Source organism: Podarcis cretensis, assembly GCF_951804945.1.
Source record: "Podarcis cretensis genome assembly, chromosome: 9".
Classification (NCBI taxonomy): domain Eukaryota; kingdom Metazoa; phylum Chordata; class Lepidosauria; order Squamata; family Lacertidae; genus Podarcis; species Podarcis cretensis.
The window spans coordinates 21845160-21858039 of NC_137178.1; the positions used below are offsets into that span (position 1 = coordinate 21845160).

Consider the following 12880-nt stretch of genomic DNA (forward strand, 5'->3'; position numbering starts at 1 on the left):
ATTTCTTATGGACAGTGCCAATCCTGAATGTATTGGATTTGTGACCATTATGCTCATTTGCCTTCAGTAGCAGTAAAGCTCTGCTGGAAGAAATACAATTGCCTCTGATCTATTTTGGGGGAATCCTGGAACATGTTAAAGTTTTTACTCTGCTAACTATACATTGGAATCTACTCTAGATCAATATTGAGTAGAATTTCATGACAGTAGCCACTGATAGTCCTCTTCTCCATAAATTTGTCTAATCCTCTTTTAAAGCCACCCAAGTTGGTGGCCATCACTGTCTCTGCAGGAGCAAATTCCATAATTCATCTGCCCTAAGTTCAGCTTCATTGAATGTCCACAATTTCTAGTGTTATGAAAAAAAACTTTTCTGCAACGCTACATCCCCTTCTACATTTTGGTGGCCTTTTCCTGAAGTGACAGGCCAGACACCTTAATTATTCTCGAGACTAAAGAAAAATGAAAACCCGAGATCTGAGAATTAAAAATATACCTTTATTTATAAGACAGACTTACATCTCCTTCCATAGGAACCAACACTTTAAGATCAATGCTAAGACCATAACAACAAGAACCAAAAACATTTTGCAACTTCAAAACAATTCTGGCATCTGCATCAGTGCAACATCCACCCATACAAATGGCAGCCATTTAACACCAGAAGGTTAACAGTGGTTTTAAGTGCATCGTGAGTTTACAATGGTCCTAATAGCAACAAGACAGAAGTTCAGTAGCTGGTATACAGAAATGGGTCAATTTTTATTCCAATGTCAGCTATTTAAAATTTAGTGTTCTGCAACTTATCAGGCAACTTATCAGGCAACAGCAATACTCCCCGCCCAAGTCTATTAGTCTTTCTGAAATATATGCCATGTACATAGAAGTTTGCCCTCCCCCCCAATAATAGCATTTGAAGGAAATCAGGAGTGTCACCTGTAGAAGCTTCCAAAATCACCCCTTTTTCATTGCATATTAGCAAAATGCTAAACTAGCACAGACGCAGAAACAAAAATTCCTGGGGCATTAGACAATGCTGCCTACTATTCCCACTACAACAGTCTTTTCTCAATATCCCTGTTTCTCAATATTTATATATGGTAGGATCTGGTCCCTCATGAAGTGCTTTTTCCAAAGAAAGCCACGAATCCTGGTATGTTAACATGGCCCATCTGCACGAACAGTGCTTAAATCTCATCGCTGTGAGCTATAGGAGTTTAAAGCCAAGAGGCATTAAAGAAAGACATTCAGTGCAATACCTTTGCTTGACACAAGCAGCCAATTTGATTCAATGGGGGCTAAAAGAGTGGCAAACCTCACCCCCTCCACCCCCAATGTGATTACTGGGTTTCTGAAAGGACAGTAATGGGCAACTTAATAGCTGGAGCCCCGGCAAGAGACAAAAGCTGAAGGTTTGGCATGACCAAGATGAAAGACCTCCATCTTAGCACTTTCAAGGGAAATAAGCCTTTCATAGCCTTAAAATTAATAAGGAACATTTTCCTAATGCTGCTGAAGTAGGGGAACATCCTTGACAAAAGGATTATGGAGACTAGGAAACACACATATATGTTGCTCTTTGGATCATAGATGGCTCATGTCATGGGAGTACGCATGGGTGGCAAGTCAGCAAAAATAAAAAAGAAATCTTCAGCTGGCCTCTCTTGCCCCCATGGCCATGTAGATTTCCCCTTAGCTAAGCCAAGAAACTCTATGAGGGAAACAACAGTGAACATCAGATTAGGTACTCCTTTTAAAAATATCCTGCTGAAAGAGAACCAAAGTGTTCCTTCCAGTCTGTGGTAAAGCAGCCTTCTGAACCCGTCAACTATGAATCGTTTGCGGGACCATAAAAGTCAACCGGCTGTGGTTTTCAGATGATCAAGCAGTCACCTGAAAACCAGCAATCATTTTAGGCATCATCACCACTGAAGGGAAGCCCAAGAAGTGGTTGTATGAGGTGTTCTTTCACACCAAAAGTGGAAGGCAACTGTGTACTAGAGCAATAGCCCCCCTCTTTTTTCAGAAATAGATGTGAGGTAGGTCAGGAGTATTGATGGACACCACCAGCACTTCTACGAGACTGAGAAAAAATAAATGCAGCATTTAGTGCCAAAAGCCAGAATTCAAAATACACATTTCAATTGAAATATAGTGCAGTTGTTACTGACACTTTAGGGAAACTATTTTAACACAAACACTTCCATCTCGAGTATCCCATAAGAACAGAACTATGCTAATTTTTGTTAGTCCCCCACAAAATACTAGCAGGATGAAACTGAAGCTATTGTTGCTTTGCCACCCAAGCTTTAACTTTTCATTCCAGGATGGGGAATCTGTAGCACATCAGTTGTTGGATTCCATTTTCCATCAGCCTCAACCAGCATGGCCAACGACCAGGGATGATGAGCGTTGTAGCCCAGGAACAGCTGAAGAACAGGTTCCCCACAAAGACTTTAGTTCCACCTCCTTCCAATACTTTCTACCTCTGTGTTTGGTGCTACAAACAACATTTGGAAGCATGGTTCCTATTAACACAGTAGTTGCTGAACTACAACTCCCATCAGCCCCAGCCAGCAGGGCCAATGTGCAGGGATGGTGACCTTTGTAGTTCAGTAACACCTGGAGACCCAAAGGTTCCCAACTCCTGTATTTATGTCAAAAGGACACTGCCGGCTGTTTTTGTTCTTTGAAGGCTATAAAGGATAACTTCTCCTAGTTCTTCTTAAAGAAGCTGAATTTAGAGAACTTAGTTTTTTTCTTTAAAAAAAAAAAAGGAAGGTGGGAGTCAAGAATGCCAAATTGTTAACAGGGAACATTTAGTATAGCGGCTAGCAATAAGCAGCAATCATGTTGGCTATTGGGACTTTCTGGTGCTGATCAAGGAATGTTTCAAGTATTAATAGCTGTGTTCCTTCTCATTCTACCTAGTACCAAGTAGCTTTACTGAGGTTTACCTAGCCTAAATAGAGGGCATCTGTGCAAAAGTCGCAATCTTCTTAAAAAAAATAAAAATCATATTTCTAAGGGTTTCAGGCTCAGTTATTTAAACTGTTAAAAACCGGTGTTTTTGTGTGTGTGCTTTTAGCATTCTTCAACAACTGTTTCAATCAAGGAATACAATTTTTTCTTAATCAGACGAAACCCAGGACTCAGGATCAGAGTACGTTTGATGCCGGAAGTGAAGCAAGCTCTGGGGAAGAAATCCCTGAAACTCGGCCATGAACAGCAGTCCTGTTTGAACACCAGCGTCAGTTCAAAAGTAGGAACGACAGTGGGGTCATAGACAATCTTATCCAGCTTTTTACACACATTTCCTGTTTCTAAGTTGACGTGAATGACACACCCCCTTAAGCCACAAGGCTCGGTGGAAGAGAGACGCAAGACGTCTTGGGCTATCCTCCTGGTTAGCTTCTCAGGGACTAGAACCTTAGAGCAACGCAGTTTAGTCTGTTTTGATTTAGACAGGCAGCTCTCCAGCATTCTAACTAAACTCTGACATTTCTGTTCCTCAAACACCATCTCATTAAAGTTGGGTTCAGGCACTACATAATCCCAGTAGTCAAAATCTGTAAAGGATAGGAGAAGAGGAAAGAGATTCTCAGTTACCAGGCAAGAAGCCAGCCAGCCACCACCTGCAGTATCAAATAATTACAGCAAGCCAAGATTTCACATATTATATATAGTGTGTTTGTTGTCCCCCCAAGCTAATGTAAAATAGCAGCTAGGTCTACTGTATCTGCTGCCAACAAGCAACCCTACTTTGACTTCATGCAGAAATAAACAGTTTATCAAATTGCCTTTCCCTTGACAAAGTGGTTACAACAGAAGAGTCATGAAGTGCACTGCAATCAGGATATGGCCCTTTTGCCACTAACAAACATTTGATTATTTACTAAAAAGGAACAGAAGAAGATGTTAGTAGAAAAACACACAGAGATGACATACAAGACTCCTAAGCAAGTGACCCAATCATGCTTTTCTTAATAGATTACATTTGGGCAGGCTGTCAGAAGCTGAGCCAAATTGCTTCTCTCTCTCTCTCTCTCTCTCTCTCTCTCTCTCTCTCTCTCACACACACACACACACACACACACGAGAAGCAACTTGTTTACCTCTCTAAATTAAACGTTGGGTGAAAGTTAGGTACAGTTTTCACCACATCTTTTTATGTGGCAAAGAGAATAGCAAGCAAAACTGTAAGGCTGCAATCAATTTGAATTAATATTTTGCTGAGTCCAGTTGGATGAAAAGTTATTTCTCACCTAAAGGAATGCTTCAGTTTTGCTAAAAGGTATATGTCAATACATTGCTAATATTTATGTGCAAATTTAGGGATGCAAGCTTCAGTTGCTCTATCCGGTCACTAAGCTGGTGAGGAGGAGGTTTAGTTTTCATCAGTAAACATTCTTGTTTTTCTTGGGGCTATTTTGATTGTGGCAGGATAGTTTTAAAAAGGGATGGAACTTTTAGAAATATTTCAGGTAGTGTTGCAAGAAAGGGTTGAGTGGTAGCTCTTTTACTTCCAATAAGTGCTTAGCCTGCAGATGTCAAATATAACACAGATACCAATCATCTGGAAACTATTGAATTAGTTTGATAGCTCTGCTAAAATCACAACCATTTATTTAGTCCTTATTCATTTTGACTTTCATATTAGGATGCATACTGATAATAGTGCTTAGAAAATGAATTTCATGGCATTATTATTTTGGTAAGCAATAACTTCTCCAGTCCTTGGGTTAAAGGTTCTCTGCAAAATTTTGTGTAGCTTTCTTTTGGTAGAACACATTCCAAGGACCAGCCCTAAAAAAATCAAAGTTGATACCCAGCTGCTGTAAAAAAAAAGGGGGATATGATTTTTCACCATAGTTGGTGAACACAGCCATGTTGCTGGTTTGCAAATGTCGCCTATTGGTTGTGGTTAGTGTTCAGAACAGTTTATATGGTGAACTCTCCTGGATCGGTCCAATGGTCCATGTAGTACAGCATCATGTCTCCTACAGTGGACAACCAGATGCTTTGGGAAGTCTACAAACAAGCTGGGTGGATCAGGGGAATGCTGTGGTCATAGTGTATCTTGAATTCAGTAAGGCTTTTGACAAAGTCTTTTGCAAATTCTTGCAAAGAAGCTGGTAAAATGTGGGATGAGTAAGGTGGATTTGTAGCTGGTTGGCTGACCAAAGTGCTCACTAATGGTTCCTCATCATTCTGGAAAAAGAGGCAAGTGGGGTACCTCATGGTTCTGTCCTGGGCCTGTTGTTGTTCAAAGTCTTTATAAATGACTTGGATGAAGGAAATGAGGGGATGCTCATCAAATGTACAGGTGCCAAAGTGCCACAGAAGACAGAACTGGCATTAAAGATGACCTTAACAGATTGAAGACTTGGGCCCCAACTTTCAACAGGGAGAAATATAAGGTTCTGTATTTATGCAGGAAGAACCAGATGTACAAATATAAGATGTAGGACACCAGGCTTACCAGTAGTATATGTGAGAAGGATTGAGGGATCTTAGTAGACCACAAGCTTAACATGAGTCAACAGTGTGATGCAGCAGCAAAAAGGGCAATGCTGTTCTAGACTGCATCAACAGAAGCATGGTGTCCCAATCAAGGAAAGTAATAGTACCACTTTATACTGTCTTGGTCAGACCACACCTGGAGTACTGTGTCTAGTTCTAGTTTAAGAAGGATATTGACAAGCTGGAATGTGCATAGAGGAGGGCATCAAGGTCTGGACACCAAGAATGGTTGAAGGAGCTGGGTATGTTTAGCCTGTAGAAGAAGAGACTAAAAGGAGATAGGATAGTCATCTTCAAACATCTCAAAGATTGCCACATGGAAGATGGAGCAAGCTTGTTTTCTCCTGCTCTGGAGGATAAGGACCTGAACCAATGAATTCAAATTTCAAGAAAAGAGATTCCGACTAAACATCAGGCAGAAGCTTCTGATGGTAAGAGCTCTTTGACAGTGGAACAGACTCCTTAGAAAGGTGGTGGACTCTCCTTCCTTGGAGGTTTTTAAGCAGAGGTTGGATGACCATCTGTCTGTCTTTAGTTGAGATTCCTGCATTGCAGAGGATTGGACTAAATGATCCTCGGGGTCCCTTTCAACTCTACAATTTTATGATTCTAAGCAGTACATGAGCACAATGAGTCACTAGTATTGCTCCTCAGCCAGTGACTATTATTCAGGGGATATAACCATCATTGTAGTAATCACAGATAGCCTTATTCTCCATGAATTTATCAAATTCCATTTCACAGCCATCTTGTGCTAGCAAATTCCATTGTGTAACCATGCCCTGGGGGAGTGGAGAGAAGTACTTCTTGTCTGTTTCAGATTCATGAGATGACCAGAAGTTCTAGCATTAAGAGAGAAAAATCACTAAAGGCATTGAAAGCAACCTATTGAAACAAAATTAACAAGTCCATCAGTCCTTTGTGGATACTATTTTTCTTCAAAGTTGTCACAAGGCTATAGCTCAGTGGTAGAGCATCTGTTTTGCATACAGAAGGCCACAGGTTTGAGCCCCAGCAACTCCAGATAGGGAATCTCCAGTCAGTGTAGATAATACTGAACTAGCTGGACCAATGACCTCAGTATAAGGAAGCTTCCCATGTTCATATCAGGAAAACAGTATGCTTTTCCCATGAAAATGTGATTTGTCTACTTTGTTTGGCATGATAATTTGGGCACAGCACACATAGCATAGCGAAAAGTTGCTAAGAGTGTTGCGCAATGTTTTGCAAAGGCCTAACAATAGTACACTGTTCAGTTTGCAGGCTAAATGGGGGGCGGGATTTGCTGCTTAACATGCAGTTGAATGACCAAACCTCAGGGCTTTAGGAAGAGCTTCAAGGCTTTAGGAAGAGTCTGAGATCCATTCCACACATGCTACACACATTTTGCATAATTTTCCATGACGCATCCACAAACAATTTTAATTCGGTGTGAATCTCATCATCATTTTGATCTTTCTGGAAATTGAAATTGGGTGGGTGGGGGGAGTGTTTTATCCTCCAGCTGTTCACACTAGCTGACACCAAGTTCAATTTTAGGGTCGTTCATAAACCAACAAACTGCATGAATTATTATTATTGAAGAAGACTTGTAGCCTAAGCACCTCTCTGTGTGTATACATGCAAGCCCAAAAGCACAATTGCAGATCTAATGGAACCTGGATTGCATTAAGTTAGTAAGTGTGGCATTAACCACCAGCATCTGAACCCACTCACCAGTCACGGGTGCTGGATGAAAGCGTTGCTGTATCAGTTCAGAGATACATGCAGAATTTTTAATGTTTAAGCTGCTGGATGCCACCATTCTGAAGAACAGTTGTCCTTGCCACCAAGAGGCGGGCTTACCTCTCTGGGTTAACTGAAGAAAAAAAAAGCAAATATAGTTTATTGACAGGCCGTTAGACAATAAAAAGATAGCAGCACACAATTCTCAAAACTGGAAAAGCTGCAGCAGGAGAAATTTGATATGCATCAGACCACAAGATTTTGAAGAAAACAACCTATGTGTTATTTACAATCCATTAGCAGTTTAGCAGTTTAAAGTCTGGGGGATGGGGGGGGGGGAGAGAGTGAAATCAAACACTTATTTTTTAAAGAAAAGTAGAGAATTTATTTGTTGTTTCTTTTTAAAAAAAGGGGAGAGCAGTTCACAGGCAGATTGCAGAACAGTAAACACAATCCATTAATTCAGCCCCCAAGACAAACAGCTCCTCTTACCTGCTGAAAATGTCAAGTAAAGTGCACGGAAATTTTAATTTTCTAGAAAAGCAACTTCAGCTTTCATTGGAAATCAGTTTTTAAATAAAAAGTGTAAAAAAAAGACAAAAGTAACACGACAACAACCCACCTAGGTATACAAAAAGTAATAAATACGTGCAAACTTCCACCCGTTGTTCCACACCACCCACCCTTCCTCTCTCTCTCGTACTACGAGAGCGACTTATATATACAGATATCTATATATATCTCTCTGCTCCCCGCGCCCAATGCTCCACCTCCTCCGCAGGTCTTTGGGGGCAGCGGCAAACTTTGCAGGCGAATCTCTCTCGCCATTGGCGGCTGCGTGAAGGTGAGTTGCGCGTCGGGGGAAGAGGAGCAAACAGCCTCTTAACTCAGTTCACCCATGTGAAAGAAGAGATGCGGAGCGGCGCCGCCGCGGGGGGGGGGGGGGGAGGCGAGCTGATCACTGGATTGGTCAGATTGAATGTCAGAAAGACTTGGGAGAGAGGAAAACATCGGTCACCTGACCTCTCTCTCTGTCTCTCTCTCTCTCACACACATCCATCCTTCTCTGTCAATGTTTGACTCACAGCAGTGTTTTGATCCGCTTCTCTCCTTGCTTTTTTCTGCTCACCTGGTTGCGCACGTGTGCGTGTGAATGGGTGACGTGATGGGAGCAAGTGGCCGTTTCTCCTCCTCTCCTCCCCCCCCCCGCTTGTTTATTAGTTTATTGATGGCTACATTTAAAGCCCACCAAATCGCTCATAGGGGCACACGTGGTTTTCACACCCAGCCCCCACAATCTCCTCCTAATCCTCATCACAACCCAGTGAGGTAGTTCAGGCTGAGAGCTGGTGACTGCCCCCCCCCCCCAGTGAGCTTCGTGGCCAAATGGGGATTTGAACCCAGGTCCTAGCCTGGCACACTAACTCAGGGGTAAAGACACATTTCCTTCTGGCCAATGGGATAGCTCAGTCAGAAGCGCGTGAGACTCTTAATCTCAGGGACATAGGTGCAAGCACAAGGTTCCTTCCTTCCCTCCTTTTTTGAAATAATTTTTATTTGGTTTTACAAGTATAAAATTATAACAATACAAAATACATATCCCTATTTAGAGATTCCTCCAAATCTCTGGACTTCCCACCTTCCCCTCTATGGGTCCTATTGTCAACTTTTTCAATTGCATATTATTCTGTAATCCATATTTTATATTACTCCATTTTGTCCACAGTATTTGCTATGTTACAAAGTATTATTGCAATCCTGCTAATGTTTTCATCTGCTTACAGTGGTCTCCCAGATAGGTTACGATATAGATGCTTTCCCCTCATTTTTTATTAAAGTTTTGGTCTTCTTAGTTCCTGAGCTTTCCAGTCAGTTTTGCCATTTCGGCATGTTCCAACAGCTTAGTTTGCCATTCCTCTCTGGTAGGGACTTTGTCTTCTTTCCACCTCTGGGCTAATAACATCCATACGGCTGTCGTTGCGTACGGTACATAAAAAGTCTTTTCTGCTCCTTTGGAACATTGGTACTTACAATTCCTAATAGAAAAGCTTCTGTTTTTTTTAAATAAAAGTTATTTTAAACATTTTTTTCAATTCATTATATATCATTTCCCAGAATGCTTTTATTACCTTACATGTCCACCACATATGTTAAAAAGGTGCCTTCTTTTTCTTTATCTTTCCAGCAGGTATTTGTACTTGAAACAGGGTTCCTTTCAACTCTATGATTCTAACATGACATTTTCCATCTTGCAACTCTATTTTGATTGCAATCTGCAAAATATGTGTGCACAAGGAGGGATTTAGTTTGGTGCCAGGGGAATCTCTTGCCCCCTGAACATCAGGCTGTTATCCTGCTCATTGAGATGGCTAAGAAAACCAGCATCTTAGCCAAATTAACAGGAGCTTGCACGAGTGTTTTAGGACTTTGCATCTTGGGGGAGTGTCCCTATAAGGCAGGGAATTTGATGTTGTCAGACCCCCCAACTGCTATCAACCCCATCCAGCATGATCAATGATCAGGGACAATGGGAGTGGCAGACTAGCATCTTCTGAAACACCATAGTTTCCCTACTCCTTCTACAAGGAGAGCCAAGACTGGGTGTTTGAAGATCAATGGGTACTTAATGTGGGTCTTTCCTCCAGGATTAAAAGCAGAGGAGAGGAGGGGAAATTATTGGGAACGGGGCTAGAAAAGGAAGGGTTAAATCTCCTCTTCCTGTGCTCTGGGGTCCTGGTGAAAATCAGGGCCCTCTGTGCCTAATGATTTTATTTTTTAAAAGCCTCATGTGTTTCCAAGTGATGCACTTAGCATAAGGTGTAGTCTGACCCACAGTCTTGGGATGCCACAATATTATTTTTGTGTGTGTTTGCTGTAATAGACTACCCCGAATACTCCTGGAAAAGTACTGCTGAACTTGAATTAAGGAAGGAAAATGAGGGTGTATTTTCCTTCCATTCCATATGTCCTTCGGTTTACCATGTTCCTTGCCAGGCTCATATAGTTTTAACAGTTTGTAGGTCAGGTAGAATTTTAACAGGTGAAGCTTCCACCCATAATCAGCACATTTACTGGGATGGCAATGCACTGATGCAGAAAGCTGCAATTCCCAAATAAGACTGCAAGAAGCATCCTGCTGGATCAAGCCATAAACCCATCTAGTCCCATGTTCTGTTCTCACAGTGGCCATCCAGATGGCCGTGGAAAGCTTGCAAGGAGAACCTGAGTACAGGGATGTTCTTCCTACTTGTGATTCCCAGCAACTGACCTTCAGGGGCATACTGCTTCCCACAGTGGAGGTAGTACATAGTCACCATTTGTCGTTATGGCAACAGAGCAACCTCTTTGGACATGTAACTGGCAGTACTTAACTGGCCAGCTAAGGCTATTACTATTGGAATTCTTGATCCATGATTGCAGTCATGGGATTTTTGACTGTCACATGATGGTATATGTTTTGACTCCACAGAGTGGGAAGTGATGGAGACAGGATGTTTGTGTTACTGTGTTCCGTGAAGTGGGACTATTGTCCTTTGTTCTTTTTCTCTCTGCTGTCTGATGCTAGAGAGAGCGGGAGCCATGCTGCAGTGCTCCGTGTGTGTTTATATGTAAATAAAGTAGATTAGCCAAAATGCTGAGTTGCTGGGATTCTGTTACACGATTGCGCAAATTCTGTGGATCCCTAAGTGCACTGGTTTCGGTTGGCATCGATCGCTATGATGTTCGGGCAGAAGAAAGCTTATGAAGCTCCCGAACGATTGACCAGGAAGGAGAGAACATGCCAGTCGGGCATGTGTCTGTGCCAGGGTCCTACTCGAGTGTAGGCTGAACTCCTGACAATTACATTGACAAAGGAAATGGTCTGACTGGTTCAGTGGCCTCTTCTAAGCTTTCTTGATACAGAACCACAGGCCTTAAGGGACCCACAAATGCTATCCACTCTGACCCCCACAAACCTATAACAATACCTTTTCCAGCAGGTGTGAAAGAGGGCTATGTGATCCGGTGAACAGAGCACGACAAATTGTTCCTCCTCAAAATGGTGAAAGCGGGAGCAGGAGGGTCTGGGAGCAGGTGAGCTTGCTCAGAGCCCAGAAAATAATTGGGGGAGGAAGGAGGTATATGCTAGAGTGCAATTATTATCAGGCAAGTGTCCAGATAGCTCCAATTAAACTCTGTGTTGGGGAGATCTCAAGTATCTGCCTCTCTGGGAGACTGCCCATCAAACCCACCATGTAGCTGAAAGGAAGAAGTGGTTATTGTTTTTAATTTTGTTTAAAAAGTTGAGGGGGAAATGTAAAAGAACAGGGCTTGGCATCTTATGTGATTTTCTGCCTTTAAAAGTAAAGCTCTGTTAAGTGGTCAGTTCAGCGATTCATTAATTAAAACTTCTCTGCCAGTTTGATTGCTGCCTGGAACAGCTCCAAGACAGCCTAAGTGATTTGTTTGTGGCTCATTAGCCTGATGGATTAATGTTTGTCTGGCAACCACCTTTGCCCAACATTCTGCCATAGGAAGAAAAAAAGCAGTCGTCCCCCAAGGCAAGCTGCTGGCTGCATTAAGTTCAGTGGGGTTGGCACAGGACTCTGCCACTCACTCCAAATATACTGTGGAACAGCTTGGCTTTGGGGGAGATCACAAAGCTTCACGTGGGGAGTGCATGGCATGGGATGGAAGACAAATGCACCTATACCAGTTCCCCTGGAATTAATCCTGTAGGAAGTAAAAACAATATCTGGGCTCTTCTCTTTCAGTGAATGACATTTAAAGCCCTTCCAGATGTATGTTTTACTGTGTATTCGTGACAATTTACACTCATAATTGGCACAGTTATGTGATCCACTTTCAAAACTGCAAAAGTTTCAGGGCAGACATACCACTTTGTTTCCAATCAGTGCATGCCCTATCATATCCTGCTGAAATCCTGATATTTTTTCTACCACTAATGTTCCAGGGGTGTTAATTTTTTGGGGTGCGTGTATGTGTGCAAGAACCAACCTCCAGATTACGATAATGCAGTTACAACTAAGGAAGCAAAATGATGTGTGGACACTCCAGTACAAATCCACTACAAATACTTCAGTAACATGGTGTAAGGGTTGCGGCGCTCATCTCGCTTTACTGGCCGAGGGAGCCAGTGTTTGTCCACAGACAGCTTCCGGGTCATGTGGCCAGCATGACTAAGCCGCTTCTAGTGAACCAGAGCAGTGCATGGAAACGCCGTTTACCTTCCCACCAGAGTGGTACCTATTTTATTTACTTGCATTTGACGTGCTTTCGAACTGCTAGGTTAGCAGGAGCTGGGACCGAGCCACAGGAGCTCTCCTGTTGTGGAGACCTTCTGATCAGCAAGCCCAAGAGGCTCAGTGGTTTAGACCACAGTGCCACCCTCGTCCCTGGTGTAGAAACAATCAAAAGTCTGTAGGGCACCTTAGCCGTCACTGCATTTGGGTTCCTTATTATGAGCCAAAGTGATGCACATTGTTAAATTGTCACAATCAAGTGGCCAGGTCTTTTGGGGAGCTGTGTCATGTTTGAATGCTCCCTCCTTTTGGGGGTGGCAGGATCTCTGCATAAAGCAATATTGCATGTCGTTTAAAGAGCTCAGCTTCTTTCAGAACACAATATTTTT

General features: G+C 42.4%; 1 protein-coding gene across 2 annotated transcripts; it reads right to left on the reverse strand.

Annotated features, from left to right (window-relative positions):
* Nucleotides 1–478: 478 nt before the first annotated feature.
* Nucleotides 479–8133, reverse strand: DDIT4L (DNA damage inducible transcript 4 like). Of its 2 annotated transcripts, none has more exons than XM_079990336.1 (3): nucleotides 8019–8133; nucleotides 7240–7381; nucleotides 479–3569 (listed from the first exon to the last, which is right to left on the reverse strand). In XM_079990336.1, the coding sequence occupies exons 2-3, from the start codon at nucleotides 7325–7327 to the stop codon at nucleotides 3085–3087; spliced, it is 573 nt and encodes a 190-aa protein (XP_079846462.1). In that variant the 5' UTR covers nucleotides 7328–7381; nucleotides 8019–8133; the 3' UTR covers nucleotides 479–3084. The 2 variants fall into 2 exon arrangements, with proteins under 2 accessions (XP_079846462.1, XP_079846461.1); XM_079990335.1 differs by lacking the exon at nucleotides 8019–8133 and adding an exon at nucleotides 7741–7960.
* Nucleotides 8134–12880: the final 4747 nt, after the last annotated feature.

Excerpts from the sequence above, each read along its gene's own strand:
- DDIT4L (XM_079990336.1), bottom strand. The coding sequence starts at position 7,327 with ATGGTGGCATCCAGCAGCTTAAACATTAAAAATTCTGCATGTATCTCT. Across the intron at positions 3,570-7,239 it reads TCATCCAGCACCCGTGACTG|ATTTTGACTACTGGGATTAT; the intron begins GTGAGTGGGTTC and ends TATCCTTTACAG.